General features: G+C 34.4%; 2 protein-coding genes across 14 annotated transcripts in view; one reads left to right on the top strand and one right to left on the bottom strand.

Annotated features, from left to right (window-relative positions):
- The window catches only part of LOC141677367 (MAP3K epsilon protein kinase 1-like), an 80,092-nt gene extending 61,982 nt beyond the window's left edge, over positions 1-18,110 (top strand). For 7 of the 13 annotated variants that reach the window (XR_012557400.1, XR_012557398.1, XR_012557402.1 and 4 more), the window contains 23 exons: positions 465-485; positions 1,040-1,113; positions 1,255-1,345; positions 1,414-1,497; positions 2,800-2,895; positions 4,740-4,871; positions 5,860-5,931; positions 6,625-6,728; positions 7,087-7,189; positions 7,697-7,984; positions 8,893-9,072; positions 9,165-9,248; positions 9,570-9,661; positions 9,748-9,831; positions 10,448-10,620; positions 11,242-11,630; positions 11,741-11,881; positions 12,688-13,094; positions 13,545-13,656; positions 14,943-15,115; positions 15,307-15,417; positions 17,257-17,543; positions 17,759-18,110. Coding sequence is in view for 2 of the 13 variants with exons in the window: in XM_074483262.1 (XP_074339363.1) it covers positions 465-485; positions 1,040-1,113; positions 1,255-1,345; positions 1,414-1,497; positions 2,800-2,895; positions 4,740-4,871; positions 5,860-5,931; positions 6,625-6,728; positions 7,087-7,189; positions 7,697-7,984; positions 8,893-9,072; positions 9,165-9,248; positions 9,570-9,661; positions 9,748-9,831; positions 10,448-10,620; positions 11,242-11,630; positions 11,741-11,881; positions 12,688-13,094; positions 13,545-13,656; positions 14,943-15,115; positions 15,307-15,310 (2,904 nt within the window). In the remaining 11 variants the exon portion in view is untranslated. Of the gene's footprint in view, positions 1-15; positions 109-432; positions 486-1,039; positions 1,114-1,254; positions 1,346-1,413; positions 1,498-2,799; positions 2,896-4,739; positions 4,872-5,859; positions 5,932-6,624; positions 6,729-7,086; positions 7,190-7,696; positions 7,985-8,892; positions 9,073-9,164; positions 9,249-9,569; positions 9,662-9,747; positions 9,832-10,447; positions 10,621-11,241; positions 11,631-11,740; positions 11,882-12,687; positions 13,095-13,544; positions 13,657-14,942; positions 15,120-15,306; positions 15,704-17,256; positions 17,544-17,758 lie in introns of those variants that run through there. The other 6 variants (XR_012557407.1, XR_012557397.1, XR_012557399.1 and 3 more) reach the window with 6 other exon arrangements.
- Positions 18,111-19,143: 1,033 nt separating this feature from the next.
- On the bottom strand, positions 19,144-22,697 carry LOC141681024 (proteasome subunit beta type-4). The gene is made up of 7 exons (XM_074487087.1): positions 22,557-22,697; positions 22,132-22,178; positions 21,940-22,016; positions 21,107-21,236; positions 20,786-20,945; positions 20,490-20,675; positions 19,144-19,508 (listed from the first exon to the last, which is right to left on the bottom strand). Exons 2-7 carry the CDS (start codon positions 22,170-22,172, stop codon positions 19,395-19,397), a joined length of 708 nt encoding a protein of 235 aa, XP_074343188.1. The 5' UTR covers positions 22,173-22,178; positions 22,557-22,697; the 3' UTR covers positions 19,144-19,394.
- Positions 22,698-24,888: the final 2,191 nt, after the last annotated feature.

The following is a 24,888-nucleotide window of genomic DNA, read 5'->3' as shown; positions in this document are numbered from 1 at the left end:
CTATAAATTTACTTTCCCCCTTACCTACCTTTACATATTGTATGTTGCAATCAATATTAACTTTGAGTATTGGTGTTCCTTGCGTTTTACATAATTTTCCGGCTTTATACTTAACTGTGCAACAAATGACTGAAAATTCTATTGCAATTGGGTCAGTCTTAGGCAGTATATGAGAAATTATGTCTCTAATAGCTTCTACATCATCATTTTTAAGCTTTATTATGCTATATACCTTTTGTGGTTCAGCTTCAGAATTATTAATTTTAATGTTTTATTAACTGATGTAGTTTATCTTGAACTTTTAAGAAAATGGTTCATGTAAGTGCAATGTTATTGATTTTTTGTGCTCCTTATTTGTTGTTTCAACACACTTCTATAGTTTTATATTCTTCCCATAAAGTTAAGCTGACTTTATGTATCTTTATGGGTTATTATGCCACTGGTTGAATACGTGAATGCTACAGCAAGAAATTGATTTGCTCAAGGTAATTTTATTCCCTTCTAATATATCCACTCGTATAATTATGATTTACACTTGCAAATACTTATTTTATATACATATTGGAATCTGGCTAGTTCTTATGTTCCATCTAACGACCATAGCTTCTGCCTATACATTTCTGATGAATCATATCACTTTAAGATTATTCATTTTTGAAGTACGTGTTTGACTGGCTAAGGCAAACTCCTTTCCACTCACATTAGTTCCTCTAAAAACTGAAAATTTTGATCAAGAGATCCAAACTCGGACTACACAATTGGCGCTGGTCTATAGTCCTCGCATCCTCCCTCCCCCCACTCCAAAGGAAAAAGTTTCAAAATTCTCACAATTTTTTTGTCAAGTAAATTCTTACAATTTATTATGAACACAAAGGCGAATTATTGCCCAAACGATGGGTATTCGTGATTCACTCTTCCTCTAACATCTTAAGGTTTTAGATGGACTGGTTACTTAACCGTTTTATATTCGAGGTTTGAATTATTACCTATCATTTATATATGCACTGATCTTTCTCCTTTTCTTTTTCATTTTTTACAGAACCTTAACCACAAAAATATCGTGAAATATCTTGGATCTTCCATGACAACGAGTCATCTCCACATATTTCTCGAGTAAGGATGCTAAAACGATCTATTTATGAATCTTTGTAATGGTTTAGTACTATAAACCCGACAACTAGGAATTCTAACACATTGTTTCGTTTTAAACTGCACTTATTCCTTGACTTTATCAATATCTATGGTTTTGCAAAGGTACGTGGAAAATGGTTCTTTGGCAAACATCATTAAGCCGGCGAATTTTGGCCCATTTCCAGAATCTCTTGTTGCGGTGTACATTACTCAGGTTTGTCATGCCTCTTCGTCCTCATTTTCATTCCAAGTCTTGTTTTGACACCCGGCGGTTGTGACTAGGTTTTGGAGGGTCTAGTTTACCTGCATGAACAAGGTGTGATTCATCGGGATATTAAGGGTGCAAATATATTGACAACCAAAGAGGTAATTGAATTTTAGTTTTGAAAAATTAGCTGTCATTTTAAACTTTTACATTTCAGTGCAAGTGTTCCTTCTAGTATGATTGCTCTTGTGCAAGCAAGTCCTTTGATTCTTCGTCTCATTTGTTCTATGTTATCTGATTTCTAAATACTCTAACAAATGTATATGCTTTTCTGTACATGTTTAATAGTGCAATTTTCCAATTTTCCTTAATAGGCGAAAACTCTTGTTATTATGTTTTGGCCTTTGTTGATAAGTTCGTATGTTTGTATAGAAGGGAAAAAATATATTACATTATACATTGTCCTGAGGTAAAGAAAACTAGTGTATAAATTATTGGCCAATTAATATTTCATAAACGCTCTTCTCTAGAAGGCTAGATTCTTTGTTCATTTTACTTTTCTAGACAATAAGTTATAATGATCTTAATCACATATTAACAAATTTAACAACTCACCCTTCTTTAGTAAATTCTCTGCAATGTTCTTCCACACTATCACATCCCTACTCCTACTCTCGGGGAAGTAGTTAATTGGGGATAATTTAAGGAGTAATTTTTATCATAAAATCTATCACTCAAGCACATGCTCATCTCCTAGCCAACTCAAATAAAACCCTCATACATCAAAATCACAGGCCCCAAAACATTTTCTTTACATGTTTTCAGATTATTATTTCTCTAAACTACTTTTCATGGCTCAAATATTTTTTTATTGGTAAGAGTTTTTATCTCCCATCTATAGTTTCATAATATATCTTTAGCTTCTTGTCAATTGGATTTAAAACAGATGATATCTTGTATAAGATGCATAGAGTTGTTTAATTATATTTTACGTTGAGACATATTCAGACATTTCCTTCTCAATATACGTTAGTAAGCAATATTTCATCCAATTCATTGCCATTTGATTGCACAATGAACTCTTTACAATCCTTGTCTAAAAAGTTTCTTTAAGAGATTCGGTGTGAGATAAAATAAGTATAGTTAAGTAGATATTTTAACTACTATCATATACATGTAATTATGTAAATGATCTATACTTGCTAAATTAGTTTTGTTTTTATTTGGGGGTACATTCCCTCGGAGGCCATACTGTATCCGTACTCAGTGATAACTGTTATACACACCTGTGAGTACATGCCATCCATAATCTCTTTAACTCTCCTTTTGATATCTATATGCTAGCTTCTTTACTGTTTCGCTAAGTCCTCGTAGCAGGTTTCACATAATGTTTCATTTTGTAACGCAAGTATCTCTCTTTTGATCCTTGTTTTTGGGTTACTTACAATGTATATGCTTTTCAGGGCCTTGTGAAACTTGCAGATTTTGGTGTTGCTACAAAGTTAACTGATACAAATAGTAACGAATCTGCCGGGACAGCATATTGGATGGCCCCTGAGGTACTTTTCTTATGATAGGGATGAAGGTGCCAGAGTTGGTTATAGTTTCATCACTAGTCATTACTATAAATAATAGTAAAATCTTTGACATTGTAATTTTTTATTTCTCTGCAGTTTTTTTATCACAAACATGTGTTTCAATAGATTTGGAATAATACCTCTAATTTATTTAGTAGATGATACAATTATTGTGCTTCCACAAATTGATGTTAATGTCTTTTAATAGATGTATCATAATGGATCGTGTATTTCACAAACATCTGATTATTCATCAATATATGAGTAATTTAGTGGTGTTTACTGTTTACATTTTAGTAATGCATATTGATCTATTTTTAAATCAAAGATTTAGAATGCAAATGTCACATGTCAGTGTATATTTATCTGTAAGTATTTTTGTAGAAATATTTGAAGGTGTTTAGTCAAGAAGGAAATAATTCCGAACGACCTACAATAATATATTGCATTATAAATTCACAAGTACTAAAAGTCACTAGCATGGTTATCACGAAGACGACTACTCTGAAGGTACTTAAGCATTGAGGACTTTTAAGCTCGACTTATTGCTGTGATGACCACGATTATGGTGTAACATCGTCCACTCAAACCAATGACAATACACAAGAAGCAGATGGAAATTAACATGATATTGAGATTAATTACTTTGCTTGATTTTCATCATCACTTATTTTTTTTCATTTTCTGGGATATGTTTGATATTGCTAAATTTGATATTTGGATGTTATTATGTAATAGTCGTGCTTTATTTGACCTTACTATTCTTTTACTATTGAATTAAAAATATGAAATTGATGTGTTTTGTTAAGTTACATATATAACTATTTAATATATGTGTAAAGAATGACTTGTCAACTTTTTACTACTAGTCGTTTAAGCATCCCTGGCTCAAAAGACGGCTGATACAATTATATGAATGCATTTGATATTGACAGCAATCAATACTATTGTGTGGAATAGAAGTAAGATGGTTTGCTTGACAAAGTGTCGGGGAGATATTGGATTATGGGATAAAAATTCTTGTTGGCGAAATTGTTATTGACATATGTCAAGTGACGATTTCAGTATAATATTCGGAGAAAAAAGCAACTTATTACTTAAATTCATCTTATTGTATGTGGATTGAAAGAATGATGTTCTAGCAAGTTACAGATTCGTATGTATTTGGTTTGTTGTTTTTCTTATTTACCTACTTACATATATATGATTTATTAAAACAACATATAATCTTTTTTGCGGATATCTTATACTCGGCAGCAGATCAGTAATTATGACCCAATATTTCTTCTGATTTCGTGATTTGAACCTGGGTGCCAGCCTTGCCATAATTGTGTTTGTTTCTCAGACTTGACCATGAGACCAGGCATGTATAATGAGGCAAACCTGTCCAAGGGCTTGCTATTTGCCCATGTATAGTTTTTAATAAAAACAAAAAATTGGCATTCCCTGCTCTCGAAATGAACCATACATCATACCCATATGTGCAACACAATTTCTCTTGGTTGTTTGTTATGATTGTTCAACCTGAATTTTCTAAAATGCTGCTTAGAAGTATTGCCGAATCCTGAATATCTTGAGTTACCTAGTTTGTCTATTAGAGCAATATGCCCTGCTTCACAGATTAATACATCAAGTGGGTATAGTATCCTTGACGGCCTGTCTTATGATCAATCAAGGCCATATCCCTGCATTCCATATTTGCATACTTTATTAATGCGAAAGTGTTCAAGTCCTTACATTTATATGAATTACAGCATTGAATGTGCATTTAAGTCCTTTTTGTGGTAAGTGTATTGCAGTCCTTTTATTTAGTTATGCTTGTGTAGGTGATCAACATGTCTGGAGTTTGTGCGGCATCTGATATATGGAGTGTTGGATGCACTGTGATTGAGCTGCTCACAGGTTTACCTCCATACTATGATCTCGGGCCCTGGCCAGCTCTTTGGCAGATTGTGCAGGTTATTTTTTTAAATTGTCATGGTGTATTCTTGTAATGAGCTACCGTGAATTTAGTTTTTACTAAGATTTTGGGGTGTTAACATAAAGCATAAAATCATTTTATTCTCCAAGTGACAGCATAGGTTGGCCTTTATAGCACATGAGGGAACATCATAGATATGTACTACAATTTGTATTTTTTTTTATAAATTTTTTGACGTGTGAAGCATACATAATCTCTGCAACATGAAGTATCGGTGTGTATTATTTACCTTTTTCTTTTATTTGAACATCATAGATTTATGCTACTATTTGTATTTTTTTTTTAATTTTTGACATGTGACGCATACCTAATTTGCGCAACATGATGTAGCGGTGTGTATTATCTTTCTTTCTCTTTTTTTTAAAGAAAAAACTGTAACGCATTCCAGTAGAGCGTTGCAACAGGAATGACTATTTTAAGTAGAGATCTTGCCTATCACGCCGGTTTCGCATTTGCATCATGATTGTTTTGTTTTTATATTACCTGTCACGCACATCTCAAGTGTGTAAACATATACATTCTTGAATTATCTGCTGCTGCGATGAGCCAGATTTAAATTTTTTATTCTAAAATAATACTTTTTGGCTGTCTTTCTAGCTGCAAATTTAGGGTTTTTAGGATTTTTTTTTTTTAATTTTAGAATGAGTTCACATATATCTATTAGTTCAAACTCTCTAATTTAAAAACTCACTCGCTGTAGGCTATCAGAACCCTGGCTAATATATACTAATATTTCAGTCTCGAGTTGTTCAATGGGAAAAAGTTTATAAAACAATAAAGTAGCTATTCAATTGTGGATTTTATTGGATACTATTAATCCATAAATTTATAAGTTGGTCCGTGGACTGCAAAATTATAATCTGCTGACCCTCTGCGTGATTAGTCGAGGTGGGCCTAAGCTGGCCCGGGCACCTCGTTATCATAAAAACAAATTACTAATCTTCATTTCTTTCCTTAACTTTCAGGATACGCAGCTGCCGTTACCCGATAGCCTTTCTCCTGTTATAATGAATTTTTTGCGTCTGTGTTTCAGAAAGGTAAAGTAGATAGATTGATATTTTTTGTTATCAGGATGTCACTGTTAAAAATTTGTTCGCTATGTAGACCTTTATGTGTACCAGTTTGCATTTAACACTTAATCGCCGTGGCTTAGATTGAATTTTCAATTCAAACCTTTCTATTAGCCCCATATTCAATATTGATGTTGATTAAGTTGAGTGCGAAATTCTGGAATTTGTGGATATGATTACTTTTAGAGTTAAGAGAGACCAGCCAGAAAAATTATTTGGCTTTGTAACGTAGATGAATAGATAGATTGTTTGAAATGGAGTAGGATGCATCCTCCTAAGACGATAGAACTGTGTTAAGTCATCGGGGTGATGGTGGTTAAATCTATCAAGATCACAGAGCATTAAATAGTTGTAGCTGATTATTCGATTATTGATCATGTGATAGCTGATCTAGGATCTAAATTATCGCATTATTAGTCAAGAGCTCTGCATCTTGTTAGTTCAGAAATGGTTTCTGAATGTACAATTGAATCTGCATAATGTTGACTGTGCGAACTTAGGCTTGCATCATGTTCTGCCTAATATATTTTACAATTGCGAAAAGAATCCAGCTTAGTTTACCATGTTATCCTGTCTTAGATCCATTTGTGAAAATAATGTAACCCGTCTAATATCTACAAATCCTTATTACTTGTATTCACTTCGATACTTACTTTTCAGGATTACAGGCAGAGGCTGGATGCCAAGACTCTGCTTTCCCACCCTTGGATTCAAAGATCCAGGCGTATGGTACACTCTCCCCTTCGTGACAGTGAAACATCAAGGTAGGCAACTTGATTTCCACTTTTCCGCTTCTTCATCCATTTTCCCCATAAAAGCTACAAATACTCTGGAGGTTTACATTTTGCTTTTTCACTTCTGTTGCGCTTTCTATTCATATTTTAGGAGTTAGCTTGTAATTATTGAACCATCTTTGTGTTTTCCTTTTTTTTAAAAAATTTAAGAATTTGGTTTGATTGTTTAAAGGTTACTACACAGTACACTTTCTTGCTTATATAAATAATCATTATGACGGCATATGATGAATACACTGTCGGAGACTGAACTTGTATAAAGGTTTGCAGATTGTAGCTAGTTTGCATTATTATAATTGAGTTAATGTCTGATTACTTATTATTTTAGTGAGCAAGCTTTACTTTCTAAAAGCTTATGTTCTGAGGATGCTGAGACATCGAATGGAGATGATCAGAACTCTGTTGACAATCTCCATGCCAAGAAATCCGAGGTGAGTGCTAGTGTTTTTTCCTATGTGACTTGGAGAATTGGTGTTTACATGTCCAGTATTATCATACATGTCATTAGTTTTTCCATTTTACACAGTTAAGATTCTGGTTTTCCATTAAGAATCCCATGAGCTCACCCAAAATATCGATATCATGTATGAAATTGTAATGACAAGTGAGGATATGCATGCTTAGTGTATTGAATTATGAAGTACTGACACCACCAACGGCAATGCAACTTAATAACCCCTTGCCAACAAGATGCTTAAACTAGATACACGAAACCTTTGCTGCCTGTTGTGTTCGGAACATCTAGAAAGTGAGAGTATATTTCAATTCTTTAATAACTTGTTTCTTGCCGTAGCTTAGCAATCACACACTCTCAGTTTGATGATAGAAGCATTATGATAAAGCAGCTGCGATGTGTGTTATCTTTTTCAGAACTGTTTTGTGCCTTTTGTAGTAGATCTCATATATCTCTATTGATGTCTTTCAATTTAAAATTCCAGGACTCTGAAACAGAATTTCTTAAAGTAGATACTGCCGATGTGGACAAGAATGCTGAACATAATCCTCTTAGGGGTATATTCGGTGATCCTGAGACATCATCAGAGCTTCACCAGGTCTCTGACTTGACCGGCCAGGATAAAATGTTGGTTAATGATGAAACGGGTTCTCCTACTTTTAGTAGCAAAAGCATCATTTCAAGAAAAGTTTGTGTAGAAGAAAGCTCTAATCATGCTGAAAACGGTTCATCTAGTGCGTCATCGAAAAGCCAAGAGTATAGCCCTCCAAAGGTGAATTTATTTATTGTGTTATTTTCTTTTTAGAACATCTCTGAAGTCAACAAGCATATCACTAAGACACGAACTACATACATAGTGTAACCCTTCTAATATGGAAGAGTTTGGTTTACCAGATCATCTATTCATGTTTTGTCAACGTATGATGTTGGTGCAATTCAACTGTGTAAAGATAGAAAATATGCTAATCATAAAGAAGAGTCATGTCAAAACTTCTTTAATTACAGTGATTCGTAGGATTTCAGAAATTGATTTAAGTTTCGATTTTTCATTTATATTTTTGTTATCCAGATTCCAGGGTAATTAATATAAATAGCCTGATCTGTAGGTAGTCTTCATTTTCTGCATAACCCTATGTCTATTTCATAAAAATGTCATTTGAGCTTGGTGGACTTGATAATTGAGCAGACATCAAGCACACCAAAAGCTCAGCATAATTTGGAATCTACTCTAGTTTAGGCGGATCTGCACATAATCAGATTCTCCTCATAAAGAAGCAATGAATTCTACATTAGTGATGAAATTGATCATATGGCCATAGAGGAATATGCATTTGTATTATAACAGCACATGTTTTTTATATGGGCCTACATGCACCTTTTCTGCAACATTCTTTATGTAAGACTGCACTGTATCATAAAAATAATTCGTCTGTTGAATGTATACAAGGTTGACTGCTATAATTTTTCTGCTTAAGCAAAGAACTAGTACACATTCACTAATAATAACACCCAAAGTCTCCAACCTTTGGAATTGATTTCTTATATTGACAACTTGTATGGCCTATCAAAATTTGAAAAAAGCTTTTTCCGGACAATATTAGCTTAAGAATTTGACAACTACCGATAGAAAGAGAAAAAAATCTTTTTTTGAGCTAAATGGTAATTTCTCTGTATATCTAGGGGGTGGAATATAGCAGATTAATTTCGTCTCTGAGGCCAGATGAACCAGAAGACGTGCTTGTTTCTGCTTGCCAAAAATTAACAGCTTTCTTTCACCAAAGTCCTGAGCAAAGGCTTGGTTTCCTTACCCAGCATGGTTTTGTTCCTCTAGTGGAGCTACTGGAGGTTCCAAACATTCGCGTATGTCATTCTATAAGGCTTTGCAACTATAATTTTTGAACCTAGCTATCCTCGTACATTGGCAGCTATCATGATAATCTTTTTTCAAACAGGTCATATGCTCGGTGCTTCAAGTTTTAAATGAGATTACCAGGGATAGCACTGAAATTCAGGAAAGCGCTTGTCTAGCAGGCCTGGTAAGTCGTGTGCAATATTTCTGCTCTCAGGCTCGACATTCTGAAAAGTGACATGAGATTCAGTGTTCTGAGTTGGGTTCTTCTGTAAGTGGTTCATGATGAGTTGACAGTCTGGATTTGCACCATGTAGTTAACTCTACAAAATTGGTGCGCACACTAGAATCTGTAGTCCACCAGTATGACACCTTTTCTGGAATAAAAAAATTTGAACATAAATGAGTGACGAAAGTCTGTCTCATTAGTATATAGCTCTTTATTTTGACACTCCTTTATGGTTTGTATTATTGTTTATTGGATAACACTATTACTATTTCATTGCAGATTCCAACAGTCATGGGCTTTGCTGTACCTGACCGCCCTCATGAAATTCGTATGGAAGCAGCAAAATTCCTGCATCAGTTTTGTCACTCAAGGTATATGGTTTTTTGCTCTTAATCCCTGTGGCATAATTATATTTATTCAAGTAATAAGAATAAGAATTGACTCCTGCTTTATACAGCCGCATGACTTTGCATATGTTTATTGCTTGCCGTGGTATTACCATTCTTGTGAGCTTTCTTGAGGCTGACTATAAAAACCACAGGTTCGTGCTTGATGTGAATCGTTTACACTCCGATATGCCATATGTTTCTTTTGATTCATCGTTTTATGTTGTTCTAGAAATTACAGAGGATGTAAAAATTGTTACTTTCTTTCATTGTTTCTATTCTTGTACTTAAATATATAGATATAAACTATTAATGACATTGACAAAAATATTGAAGAATCCAAAGAAAGTAACAAGAATGTTACTTCTAATATGTGGCAAAGGACCCAGTAACTCAGCATAAGCAAATTGTGATAGCTGAATAAATTTAGTTGTAATAGCAGTCAGCTGTTTCTAAAAAGTCTGAGATTACAAGAGTTACTTAAACTTGCAATTCCATTATGAGAAAGGGAAATATTCAAGTCGAATACAGTTTTATAATCTTTCATAACTCATGTGGCTGTATTAGCAAAAGTTTTTGTGTTGTATATATTAGCTGGTATGATGTATTGCGCCTTTTTTCCAGTTTCTTTGTCAAGTCATCTTTTACAAATTTTTACATGACTTCCACTTATCAGATGCATCTTGAAAGTTCTTTAGCAGATCAAACTCCTCGTACATGCTTTTACCTGTAATTGTTTGTGTGTATAATTCAAGAATTAATGACATGCAGGGAAATGGTTCATCTTGCAATTGACGGATTGTGGCAGGTATTTAAGCTTCAGTGGTCGAGCTCTAGGAATGATCTTTTCCGTATAGCTGCAAAAACTGGAATATTACTTAGGCTTATCAGCACTCTGTATAGTTTGAATGAGGCAACTCAACTAGCTGCCATTTCTACTGGAGGTGGGTTACTCTATAATGCTGTAGTTTTCCAACAAATGTCTAGTGATCCTGAATTTTTTTGGTCCGAGTCAATGGTTTCTGGACTAAATTCTCCTAATTATCACAACGTTAAACATAGAACGACCGAAAATATATTGCTCTCTGTAATTCCCTTTTCAATTCTATTATATGCAGACAATTTCGAGAACACTTATTTATAATAAAAAAATATGACTTCTCAATTTCCTAGACAATAGAAGACTGTCAAGTCTCCGCAAATTATATTAACGTTCCTGATGCCTCTCAAACGTTTACTCTACCATTAAGCTTTGAGACACATAGGTCAACCCGAATATAGAAGAATGGACCTTTTAAGCAAGGAAAAAAAGAGCCAGAACAGCTGCAGAAGCGATTTGTTTTATATATTATATCGTTCTCCTCTCCCAAGATCATCCTACTTTTAGTAACATATAAGAAAGTATGTTATGCCGAGTTGCATCATATAACCTTGTATTGGCCAAAACCTATATTAACAATTATAGCATATACAGTCATAGAGATTAAATAGATATTAATATTGATAGTATCCTACTTCTAACACTATCGCTTGATAATTCCAAGAAAGTTTTCTTTACTTTACAGAGGTTTCTGGATGTGGAAGAGAACATGCAAACTTGGAACCTGTGCTTAAAAGCTCATGGAAAGTTTCAAGTACGAAGGTAGTACCACCTTCATCAAGCGGCGGAGCTGTCTCTGCATTAGAATTTGCATCTCAGAGAGAGTCTGGTGTACTCTCTGGTTCTGGAGTTTTAAGTGCTCGACCTCGGACTCCTACATCATCTCGATTAAATCTCCATATGGCTCCACATTGGAATGCTGATGTTATGCGGAGATATATAGATATGGTGGTCGACCTTTTACTGCGGTTTGCTGAGTCAGACACAACTGTAAAGTCCTACATGTGCAGTCATAGCATGCTCTGTTATATTTTTCAGATGTTTAACAAGATAGAACCTGCTATCCTTTTGAAGGTATAAAATATCTTTTATGGCTAACTTTGTCTATCCCTTTTTTGGTTAACCTAATTCTCTCTCTAAACCACTCTAATTCTGTATTCACTTTTGCCTATATTATCTGATAGCTGCTGAAGTGCATAAATTATCTTTCAAACGACCCGCACTGTTTAGAGAATCTTCAGAGGGCAGATGCAATTAAACATTTGGTCCCAAACCTTGATCTCAAAACAGAGGAAGGTCCTCTTGTATCCCAGATCCACCATGAGGTCAGTGTTTCAAACATGTTATCAACTAGCTATTCTTTAGGACAGCAAACACCGCTATTTCTATGTTTATGTATTTGAAGTGAATCTTTTTTTGTGGGAGCTTGACTGCTTGAACATGATTGGAGTAGGGGACAGGGGACTTATGAATGAGAGTTAAGTACTGATCACTTAAGAGCCTTTAATCGGTGAACTGTATCTAATTAATTTGACTGGTAAGAACTTGAGCAATGAGGTCACTGGATTTTACAGGATCTCTAATTGGTTAATTCCCGAATTGAAGCATTTTTCTGGAATAAATTTTGCAAATATTGTATATATGCTAGCATTTAGATAAGTTATAATCAATACCTGGACATGGAAGTTACTTCATGCCAGCGCTTGCTGCAGATGTCCTAGGATATCAAGTATTTACTGCTTGGTTTGCTCGTAAATTATTGTAATACCTGTAGTGGGAAATTAGTTTACCTTCTGGATCGAAAACAGAAGGCTGTAGATACTCTCTTAAGTTAGAATAGAAGTGTCTTTTATAACACAGTTTATGTTTTTACAATGTGAAATTGTGGAATACGTACCAAGATACAAAGTGACGCTTAATTGTACTGTTTTTGTGCTAGATTGTGTTAATTACCTGTGAACAAATGTATGAAGATGCTGAAAAACTTGATTGTATTGAAAAGTCTTGGTCCAAGTGCATGCGGATAAAACTTAGTGATCTTTTCTTGTGCAATGGCACTAATTTATGTGATTGTCGGGTGTTAAAAGTAAAGTACAACCTAATGCTTTCTTACTTTGTCTATTATCTGAAGGCCCTCAATGCACTATTTAATCTATGCAAGTTAAATAAGAGGAGACAGGAACAAGCAGCAAAGAATGGAATCATTCCACATCTGATGCATTATATCATGTCAGGCTCCCCTTTAAAAAAATATGCATTACCTTTGCTTTTTGATATGGCACATGCATCATCTATCTCAAGGGAACAGGTAAGGGCTCATGGAGGATTGGATGTGTACTTGAGCCTACTTGAAGAGGACATTTGGTCCGTGACGGCATTAGATTCTATTGCTCTTTGTCTGGCACATGACAATGACAAGAAAAAAGTAGAGCAAGCTATGTTGAGAAAGGATGTTGTTCAGAAGTTGGTCAACTTCTTTCAGTCCTGTCCACAGCAGCATTTTCTACATATATTGGAGCCTTTCTTGAAAATTATTACGTATGTCCTATTAAACATGTATTACATACCACTATGATTTTAATCAAATCTTCACTCTTTGCTTTGCTGATGTAGAATCTATGAATATAATGCAGAACAATCTTAATATGTTCATATTTATAACATTGTTTAGAATGGACAACGGTTCAAATAATCTGAAGGTGGTCTTACATTGTTAGTTAAATCTTTAGCCCTTTTTAATTAGTAGGCACTTGAAGTGCATAAAGAGTTAGGAACCAATGGGATTTGCGGAATTATAATTTATATTTGAATTAGATCGGTGAATTTCCCTGTGTTCGTTAATGCTCAAAAGTTAGACTCGGATGGTTTTTTTATATAGGTCAAGGATGCACCTGATTTTAAGTTGTCTTTCAAGTATTCTAAGATCTTCGTAGTTTAATGCCATGTTGTAGCTCAAATGTTTGTGTTCACTATTTTCTTTCATTCCAGGAAATCATCCCGAATATCCAATTTGGCTGCCCCTGACTTAATGCCGTTACTCATTTCAAGGCTCGATGATCGAGATGCTATGGCCCGTCTGAACTTGCTCAAACTAATAAAGGTTGGAAAATTTATCTTTTGTCATTTAAAAGCGTTATTGGATTGATCTGCAGCGAGGCACTAGTGATTTATTTCCGTGACAAATTTATTTTCAGTTTTATTGGCTTTATCATCATGGTATTTGTTATTGTGAACCTAGAAGGTTTCTACTTTTCTTTTATAGGTTATGGTAATATACTTGCTTCTCAAATATGGGTTTGTAGTTTTATATTCTATATTTATCCTGAATTTTGAGCGCAAAGGTGTCTATTGTTTTGTTTTGTTTCTAATCCATTACACTTGACTACGAAACAAACTGAAGAACAAAGAACTATTAGTGCTTCAACCTGTTTCATCTCATGTGACATTCAGAGTATTTATGGTGGCTATATTTCTGTGATTAATTTGTTACACTAGTGTATTTGTCACTAGTATATAATGAATTAAATTTGCAAGGAGTCTACTTGGGTGGTTAGCTGGTAGTAACATTGCCATAAATGAAAAAACAAAGAGGAAATTGGCTGCACCTTATTTTAACTGAAATACAAGCTTGGTTAGATATTTGGCTAAAATATCTTTAATAACATATTGTATGATTAATTGCATATCTAGCATCTTAATATTTAGCTTGCATTGCTAGCATCCCCATTGGTAACTCTAGTACCTTTTATGTCTAATTAAATGTATCAGAATTCTTACTTCTTCCTTTAATTAGTGATATGCATGCAAGTTTCTTATTATCATTTTCCTCCTATGTGTGAAAGTACACAGTCAACCCTTCTTCTGGCGATACATTAAATGCATGCATGAGAATCCTGATGAATTTAGCCAAAATTGTAGGCACAAATGAGGAAACAATAGTGCTGGTAATGCACATATAATCATTAGGGTTCTACAGGGGATACACAAAATGCACATCTGAGAATCCCGATGAATTTAGACAAAATTGTAATAGAGGCACAAATGAGCAAACATTAGTTCTAGGAATGCACAAAGAATCATTAGGGTTCTACATGTTTTATTTGATCTAACATGAGGATCTGAGAAGTACTTCAGCATATATATTAAGCTCCAAATGTATTTAAAGTTGTAGTCAGTAAATGTGCTTTTCACTATTCAATTATGTACATATTGGTTCCAGATCTCTGTGTGTGTCTAACATGTCATTCTTTTAAGAAAAATTTAGGTAAGAAGATTGTTGAATCTAGTAATATAACCCTATGGTCTGACTTTAGGATAAAGAAAGCACCTCAATCTTGTGTCATTCCTAGGATTATGTTTAGTCTTATATTTTTAATCCTATTTCAGGCTGTATACGAGCACCATCCACGTCCAAAGCAATTGATTGTGGCTAATGACTTGTGTGAAAAGATTCAGAATCTAATTGAGGAGCATCAAGAAGGACAGAGTTCCGGTGGACATGTTTTGGTGAAGCAGATGGCTACATCACTGCTCAAGGCACTCCATGTCAATACCATTTTGTAAACACCTTATACATTTTCTTGTATTTAAGAATAAATAATGATCAGTCAAGGCCATGTCCTGCATTGCATATTTTTAATGTGAAATTGTTTAACCCCTTATAAATTATTAGCTTTACAGCATTGAATCTATATTTACTTCCTTTATGTGGAAGTGTATTGCAGTCCTTATGTTTAATTCCGCTGTGTAGGTGATCAATATGTCCAGAATTTGTGTGGCATCTGATATATGAAGTTTTGGATGGATGCACTCTGATTGAGCTGCTCACAGGTTCACCTCCGTACTGTGATTTCAATCCATGGTCAGCTCTTTGGCATATTGCGCAGATTATCTTTAAAAAATGTTGGGCTCTTTTCTTGTAGTGAACTACTGCTAATTTGGTATTTACTATGAGATTTTGGGGTGTGGGCCGATAATGGCAAAAATCATAATATTTTGCTAGTGGCTAGATTGGCCGGACACTCTGGCCTTCTATTTTATAGCATCTTAAAGATGTGTACAATTTTTTTTGTTTTTCATTTAAATTTTTAAACGTTTAATTCGTACATAATCTGTGCGACATTAATTATTGGTGTTTATTTCTTTTATTTTCTTTTTATTAAGAAAAAAGTGTAACGCATCTATCATGCGGACTTCAAATGTGCACCGTTATTTTTCTGTTTTGTTTTGTTTTTTACCTATCACACATATTTTAAATTGTTATTCCGGACCAAGAGTTCATGGCTGTCTGTCTTGCTGCAAATTTATTTCATTTTTTGGATAAGTAATTTGTTGTTTGAAAAATGGGTCCATGTAGAGTATAACATGAATTTAAATTGTATAATATAATGTATTCCCCATGGAATATCATAACCTCGTCCAACATAAACTATACGAGACAGCCTTTCTCCTGCTGTATTGGAATTTGTGCATCAGTGTTTTAAAGAGGTTAAGTAAATAGATTGAAAATTGTTGTGATCAGGGTTGTCGTTGAATTTGTTTTGGGCTATTAAGATAGTGAAAACCTCTATTGTGCTGGTATTAGTGATGATTAACTTAACCGCGAAACTCAGGATTCAACAACTGGAGAAAATAGCCTAGGGACATGATTACTTCTAGGCCATGTTTGTTTGGAGGGTTATCTGGGAGATAATGCTTATAGCTATAAATATCTGAGAGCGAGACCTGTGTTTTTAAGAATAGTACAGCTGAGACGACAAATATATAATCTACGGAGGAAATTACCTTCTAGATATACAAAAATAGTGAGCGACTTGTATAGTAATATCAGTCAAGAAGATTTAGTAATACAAAACTATCACTCTTCATCTTTCAGGAATGATTTCGGAATGAATAATCAAATCTGCATAAGATAATGAGTACATTACTATGGCTTTGAGTCAGTTTTGTTAACTGAGCGAGCCTAGGCGACTGTAAGGTTTAAACAATGCTCTGTCGATTGTGACAAAATTACAGCTTAGGATACCGTGTTATCCTGTCGTGGATCCAGTTGTGATATGTAACCTATCTAATATCTACAAATTCTTATTTTGCCTACAACCACATAATTCACCGGACTTATATTCAGATTGACTTTCCTTTTAATCATACCTCTATAGGATTCACTATATTAACTATAATTTAGTATGTTTATTTCACGTGTCATAAACTCTTCTCAGATTTTGTAACTCTTCAGCTGTGGTTCACTCTGTCATGTATGCATCGATATTTATTACTTTTACAGATCACTATGTTTACCTTTGTAACTCTTGTACTTGTGATTTCTGGTAGTTCTTCCCATTTACATTTGGGTTAAATATTTCTTCTGTTTTAGTTTTTGCCTGCTTCATTGTGAATAATTATATCCACTACTTACCTGTACCATGTTATATGCAATTATAGTAGCCTTAAGAAAGTTTTCATGGTTTTATTTAAACTCAACTTGACATCAGAAGTAGGAATTCACCGTGTTAAGTGCTGTTAGTTATCATTAATTTTCAGCGCATTGCATGGGGTAATTATCTTCAGTCTCTTCGAATTTAATTGTTTGTTTTATTTTGGATATAGCTGTGATCTTAGTGAGTTTTTTGGGTGAAATAACTTGTACTGAATCTTTTTCAAGTAACTTGGTTATTAACATTGTAGCATTTTATTGGAACAGCATTTACAAGACGAAGATGCAGGGAAGCCCTACAGGAAGCTCATTTAGATGTGATGTAATTTTCATTAATATATGTGTGGGCACTGTAAAATTTTCTCTTTTCTGTCCGCCAGCGATGCTTATTCTTACTTGAGAAGATTAGTAAGGATTGCTAGATAATGATCAGAAACTGAATTTGAAGACAAAGCGAAACTAAAAGAACAAGTACAAGCATACAAACCTGCCTGAAAGAAAGGTAGTAATAGCAACTTGGAGGGAAGCATGGAATGGTCAATGGAATAATGAAGGTAAATAGTATGAAATAAAGTGTAGTTTTATTTAAGTAATGTAAGTATCGGAATGATGAAAACTAAATAACATGAAATACAGTGTAGTTTTGTATAAGAAATATAAGAGTAGAGATTGTAGCTTGGTTTTGCTTAAAAGCTTTATTTGTTTAAGAAATGTAAGAGTAGATATTGTAGCTTGGTTTTTCTTAAAAGCTTTGTACTTCTTTAAACAGAATTCCGAGCTAGCTGGTGGGTATGAGGATGCCTAAACTGTTGCAGCCATCAGCTGAAGCAGAACGGGAGAGAGATAGAAGAGAGTTGGGTAGCAGAGTCCCGTGAGGTGGTGACTAAGTTTCTTTTGTTTTCTTGTGTTTATTATTGTTCAAAAATTTTACCTTCAATCTCTCTGGCCCCTCAACAAAGCACACCCATTTAATCACCAGTACTATATTTTTATGGATACCATGTCTTGATCACCTTCACGGTTTCACCGGAGTGTCAAGAAGGATACCGATGTATGACACCCTTGGGTGCTTTCCTATTGAGATTATAATTTACAATGAGTTAGTATTGTTTGACACACTACATGTATGCGACGCTCCTATGAACTTCATTGATTTCTTTGTATATATCAACACATTCACCACCTTTGTTGTGGTTTGCATATTATAGCTAGCTAAAAAGAGCTTGACGGTAAAATGAATCGAACCACAGATTCCTGGGAATTTTCGGGCACTCCAGTTTAAAGGGCCACCAGTGTGGTCTTGTCGCTCAGTGAATCCGATTTACATGTCACATGTTGGGCCTGTGACGGTTTGACATGGTAGCGTTGGGATACCTTTACCATGCGTCTGAGACGGTTTGACATGGTAGCTGTTGGGAGGACACATTTACCAAAACAGACGTCAAGGTATTGGAGTTGGACAAAGACATGTCATGGCATGCAGACTTCTACAAAAGTTTCAAATTATTCCATGAGTTTTGAATTTTTTAACAGCAAACCCTCAACATAACATAACCTTCCTTTGTGGTACTGTCACAGAGGAAAAATAATTTGTTTTCTAATTCACCATATTGCTTCTTTTCTCTTTTATTAAACAAGATTCTACGAACTAGAAGAAACCCTTTGTTTTAAATAAGAAAAAAACTGTACAACTATTGGTATTTTTATATACTTTCCCTTTCTAAACCATCCACTGCATAGTCTGAATTGCTTGTTTTTCCTTTCAAAATACTACCAACACATAATTAGAGTGAGCTGCAGTAACTTTCTATAAACACCAGTTACATATAAATTAACTGGCACAACTTATGCCACCATCACCTTATAGAATTACATGCAAGAATTAGTGAAGTTATAGAGTGAATTACTGGCAGCTAGGGAATTTATACAACCAGAGACTGAAGCAATGTTGCACTGCGGATACACTAGATATATCATATATCTAAGGGTAGGTTTACTACCTGTCCAGCATATTTTGAAGCATCAAGGATTTTTGACTGGGATAATATTTAACATTAGTGGTAATCGAAGACATGTCACTTACCGAATCATGTCAAGCAGGTAAACATAAAGCAACAGGATGCTTTATCTCAATTAAATTGCAGAAGTAGTACATCTAAGTAATCCATTTTCACTTCAATTACAAATAAATAAGTGTTGTGAATCCGCAGAAAATGCATGATATTAAGGTCAAAAGATATCCAAATTCAAACATAAAAAATGTCAATGGTAGCTGACAGGTATCTAAACCACAAGAAAAATACAGTGTTTCATAAATTTAGAGACCCAGAGTTTCTGAATAATTATGGAATGCTAGTAAACTAGATAAGTTACCACGACTCTTTTAGTTATCATGACCCTTCTAGTTACCATGACCCTTCTGCTCCAACTGTTGGGTTCTGGAAAGCCCCGTATCCCCAGAAAGTCTTCAATGAATAAGGCTGGGACATTGTCATACCCTCTTCAGTAAGTTTTGCTATCTGTAGTTGCAGTAATTTCTTTAAGTTTGCATACATTATTAGAAATAAAAGAAACATGATAACAGATATCAACATACAAAGAAGGAATGAACTGGGAAGATGCGCATAATGGGTTTATCCTTCTTACTGGTGTGACAGTGTCAATAGCCTGTTAGTCTCAATTCTAATATTTCATATAAGAAGACTAGAATATTACTATCAACACAATTGATTGCAAAAACATAATTATTTTCTTCCTACAAGTCATTAACACTATCGCACAAGGCAGATTGTCATGTTTTCCACCATTCAACTCAGCTTCTATTTTGTCCATATTGCTTGCATGCTTTGCAGAATAATATTTATACAAACAATAAGCGTCACTTGATGCATTTGAATGTTTCGTGAAAAAGGCTATTTTCCTAATATATTAAATTGGAACTGTAAAAGAACAGTTAACAAAAAAAGTATTCAGCTTGGGTGCAACTTTTTGTCAAATAGGCTTTGTGACATGTACAAATAATCCTAAAATAGACAAATCGAACACTATTTAACACATCCAGCACAGAACCGTCTCATGACACATTAGAGGCTATCCCTTTACGTTTCATTAACATATTGTATTTTGCATTAACCGCTGACTATTATTAACTTGATATTACAATTCAAAAGGCACATAACATTATAAGAAGCCTTCTATAAAATCATAAAAAGAGAACACACTAGCTCATATTTAATGTCGCACGTGCAAGAACACAATGAAAAATGTTAGCACAAAAGCTATGTTTGTATTTGTAGTAAATTAAGCTAAGAACAGTCCATTGTGAAACATAAAAGTTCATACAACAAATTAACATGTCCTCTAAATAGTGATTTGAGTACTAATCCCTAATAAAGCCGTAAATTTGTAACGTAGAATTATTTAAAAGTGTAACTGCATAAATATCAGATTGCATCTCAGGATCCCAATTGGAAATGTTATCTAGTGTGATAGAAACAAACCTGAAGCTTGTTGACAGCAGACCTATCACGATACAGAAGAACACGCATGCACTTCTCCAGTAGCTTGACACCCTCTTCGAAACTTAAGTCTTCTTTCCATTCTTCACGCAGAATTGGTCGTGCCAGATGATTACCAAATCCAGTTGCCACATGATTATCCTCAAAATGCACACCGATCATACTGACCTGCATTGACATAATCCCGTCCAATGACATAAGCACCGCCCCAATCTAAGTCTACAAGCGAATAAAAAGATGCTCTAAATAAGAATCAGAAAATAGTTAAGCAAGTTTACCGATCCCAGATACTTTTGCCCATTTTTCACTCCACCAAGAACAAGGGAGTTCCATAATGGGTTGAATTTGTTGCGACGATTATACATCAGACGAGTTAAATAGTTGTGCACCTCTTTAGGTCCCAAAGAATTACCATCATCCCACATGTTATCATGCAAGCTGCATGGGGAATGAACCAAATTAAGGTCTGTCGGGACTTATAAAAGACATGCACAAGCATTATATACGACATTCATATTATTCAATTTAAAACAGAAATAAAATTGGAGTCATTAGATGGTAAGCACTAAGCAATCTTATATATAGGAAAAGACATTTACATAAGCTCATCAAGATAGCGTAAAATTTCCTGGAAATCACTAATTTCCCCACTAGCACCTAGAACCGAGTGTTTTCCCACTGACTTCATTCGTTCTACACTCTTGTAACGCAATGTAGAGCCATAGGAGCCTGAAGATGAATAGAATGAATAAAGTTAAACTGAATTACATTATTCAAGGTACCATATTATTAACAAAAATAGGGTTCTAATTGTACAGTGTGAACCCATTCACATGTACTTTGATTCAAAGAAACAGTACATGGTAATATTCTCTAAAACCATTCAGCAAATACAGGTCACTCAACCAAACTAACTACATATATAATTTTTCTTAAAAGATAAACAACATATGTAAAACCTCAGATATGATTCCTGCCATCCCGAGAGCATGTCACTGGTAGGACATTGCCTATATACATCAAGGAACTTAACTTAAAGTCGTTAACCTTTCCATTATTCCTATATTGGGGTCCACATCTACTCATATCATGCCTTCAAGAGACATGACAGTAAATCGACGTAACACTAACATTTAAGAGATATAATATAGCAGTCATACCCACATTTCAATGAAATGAATTAATCAAATACAAACTATAATCAAACTGAGTTGAATGTAATATGGTTTCCTGTATTGTTATGTCATAGCCCCATAGCCGAAAAACAAGGAAAGACCCCTTAATTCCAATCAGATTAAAAACCCCTTTGACAACAACTACTAAAGTAATAGGGTGTGCGTGCATGACAATAAGTTGTTGTAAACCGATAAATTCTAACAGGTTGAAGTAATTTGGGGGGGGGGGGGGGGGGGTATGGTGAAAGCTAACCGACCTCCCATATCAGCAGCCATGAGGATCCCATCCTTGTATTTAATCGCGACCACAGAAGTACCAGTCACATAAGGGTACCTGCATTGCTTAAAAGGTAAACACCGGGTGCTTTAAAAGTGATACATTTATTTGCGAGGGGTTCTACATTGCTAACGTATTATTAATGAGGGATTGGGGAATGGACAATACATACAGAGTTCTTTGAGACGAATCTTCAGGATTCATAAGGGTCATCTTCTTCTGCAGAGGAAGAAGAAAATTAGGCCTAAAACAAACCAACCCACAAATATGACTAGTACTAATTTCACATAAAGACCATCAAATTCAATTGGCAAGCCCTAAGAATATAATTCAAGATATAAGAATTTAAAAAGGAAAAAAACAAACTTTCACCCCCAGATAGTGGAACTATATTAATTAATCGTCCTGTAAGCTATAATGGCATGATCATCTGGTAACAAAACAACTGCCTAAATATGATTAGATATGTGCTGTCATGCTGGTCCATATATAAACCCCTAAAATCACACACACACACACAGGAAGAGAGAGGGGGGAGGGAGAAAGGGGGAGAGAGAGAGGGGAGAGAGAGAGAGAGAGAGAGAGATTGAACAATACCGGTGTAAATTACTGGGAGTTGGGAGAGTTCAGTAGAACAGAGGGGGATGCCAAAAGACCCAACACTAAAATTTTTTCAGAGAGATGTACAGGAATTTCAACTTGCACAAGGGGCAATCTGTTGTGTACGAGTATTGTAATTTTAGCCGATGGGATGCCCAATTGTCAGTGGAATGTCCATATATTAAATATACAACTATCAGTGAAGTATATTATACAAATTGGGATATTCAATTAATAGTGAAATATTCAATCGACTAAAATTGACCACTTTTTTCAGAATGACTATTTTAGTTAAAAAAATTCAAAAATTGGCTATTTTGTCAATTTTTTCTTAAATTTTTATAAATTATTTCATGTGTATGTATATATTTGGTTAACATTATTTAATTTTTACTCTATGCCCCACGCTTGTACACGTAAATTGGGGAATTTTTGTTAAAAAGAGGAGCACTCTTTGTCCCACACTTCTACTGTACAAGGGCTGTACACAGATTGGGTTGGGCGGGTTGGGAAATTTAGTAATCAAACCCAATTAATTCGGGTTTTCAAAATTTCAATCTAAACCGAACTGTTTAAATTTGTAACTCAAACCAATTTGTAATACTTCGGTTTGGATCGGTTTGGATCGGTTTGGATCGGTTTAGTAAATATTCAAAACTAATATTAATAATTATAAAATAAAATAGAAAGTCTGAAAATAGTTCAACAAAATATTACAATCATCCATGTCAGATATGGCTTAAACATCCAAAAGAGACCGATAACAAAAATACTTAGTCTTTAAACATTTTTTAAACATTGAACTCGATAAATGAAAACAATGACATATTCTTTAAATATGGAGGACTGATTCTATAAATTACATATAAATAAACCTATCTATTAGGCCTGAACATATTCACAGTTATAAAATTAATAAATTAATGTGTAAGTATATTTTTAATCGGGTTGGATTGGATCGGTTTAAAAATATCGAAACTCATATCCAACCCAATTAAATCAGGTTGACATTTTTTCAACCCAAATATGTATCGGGTTGAAAAAAATCGGTTTGGATCGGTCGAAATAGGGTCGGTTTGGTTAGTTTGGTCGGGTTGGGATTTTTGTTAGAAATAAGAGCAGTATCGAAATCTGTTATCAAAAAAATTTCGAATCGATCACATTTAGGGTTGTAATTTGAGTCGGGCGGCTCACGAGCTCGTCCGGCTCGAACTCTTTTAAGTGAATCCTCCTCAACTCGTTTAATCAAATTAGTCGAGTTCGAGTAGAAGTTCTAGTTCGTTTAATTAAACAAATCCATTTCGGGTAGAGGTTTAGATTCGACTCGTTAAAACCAGCGTTTAGCTAAACGAGCCGACTCGACTTAGTTTGGTTCGACTCGTAAAATAAAACTAGTCGATTTCGGGCTGATAGTTAGGCTCAATTAGTTAAATTAGTCGGTCCGGCTCGGCTCGGCTCGATTCGATTAAACTTGGCTTAATCGACTCGAATTATAACCCTACTCATATTTTAATTTATGTTCACACATGTATGATCTTATCTCATGCTGGAAAAATTATCAAAAGTATGCAATTTACATATGAGAGGAATGATCGGTAGTATTTCTCAATTAAGAATGAAGACGGTTACAATTTATCTTCCTAAATTCCGCGATTGTGAAAAAAGATAATAGGAGCTTTTAAAAAAATATATTTGTTTTATTATTTAAAGACCGTCTTAATAGTAAAGGGATTTTCAATTCCTTCTATTTTAGCTTTAACTTTTTTTAGAAAAAACTTTAAAAAATAATCTAAACTAGTGTACGAGATAAGCGAGAAACAACCGGGCCGTAATATCTCATTGAATAACAAATTATATCTTACGAAAAACATATACAAGCGAGACCGCAATCATAACATTAATCATAATATTTTTATTCAAGATCATATGCACTCTCCTAATAAACTCTAACTCCAAATGTATCAAAAGCAAAAAAAAAAAATCACTTAAAATCATTAAAATCTGTTTAATAAAACCCTGGTCTTTAATCTTTTGTTACGTACGTGAATTCAAATCTCTCATTGCGAGGAAAATCACCAGAGTTTCAAGAAACCAATAAAACCTTGAATATTATGTTCATTTTTTTTTGGCTAATTAATATATTCTGCTCAGTTGATGCAACAGAAACAAGTTGCTAGATTTTGCTTAGGGATAGGGTATCATGCATGTCATCAGAAATTGGAGTCAGTATATGAGGAATATACACTTATTTGGTTCCCTGGCATTTTTCTTTTTTGTTTCAACAGACTATTAGTAATGGTAATGGATGTAATATAGAAATTGGTCATAC

Source organism: Apium graveolens, chromosome 8, assembly GCF_009905375.1.
Source record: "Apium graveolens cultivar Ventura chromosome 8, ASM990537v1, whole genome shotgun sequence".
Taxonomy (NCBI): Eukaryota; Viridiplantae; Streptophyta; class Magnoliopsida; order Apiales; family Apiaceae; genus Apium; species Apium graveolens.
Note: the sequence above shows the minus strand (reverse complement) of the source record. Positions and strands in the feature narration are given on the sequence as shown.

What these genes read in the sequence shown, in the direction of transcription:
- LOC141681024 (XM_074487087.1), bottom strand. Translation starts at nt 22,172, where the DNA reads ATGACCCTTATGAATCCTGAAGATTCGTCTCAAAGAACTCT. An exon ending in GATTCGTCTCAAAGAACTCT is followed by an intron (nt 22,017 to 22,131) that starts GTATGTATTGTC and finishes TAAGCAATGCAG; the next exon opens with GTACCCTTATGTGACTGGTA. An exon ending in GGCAAAAGTATCTGGGATCG is followed by an intron (nt 20,676 to 20,785) that starts GTAAACTTGCTT and finishes ATGTCAATGCAG; the next exon opens with GTCAGTATGATCGGTGTGCA.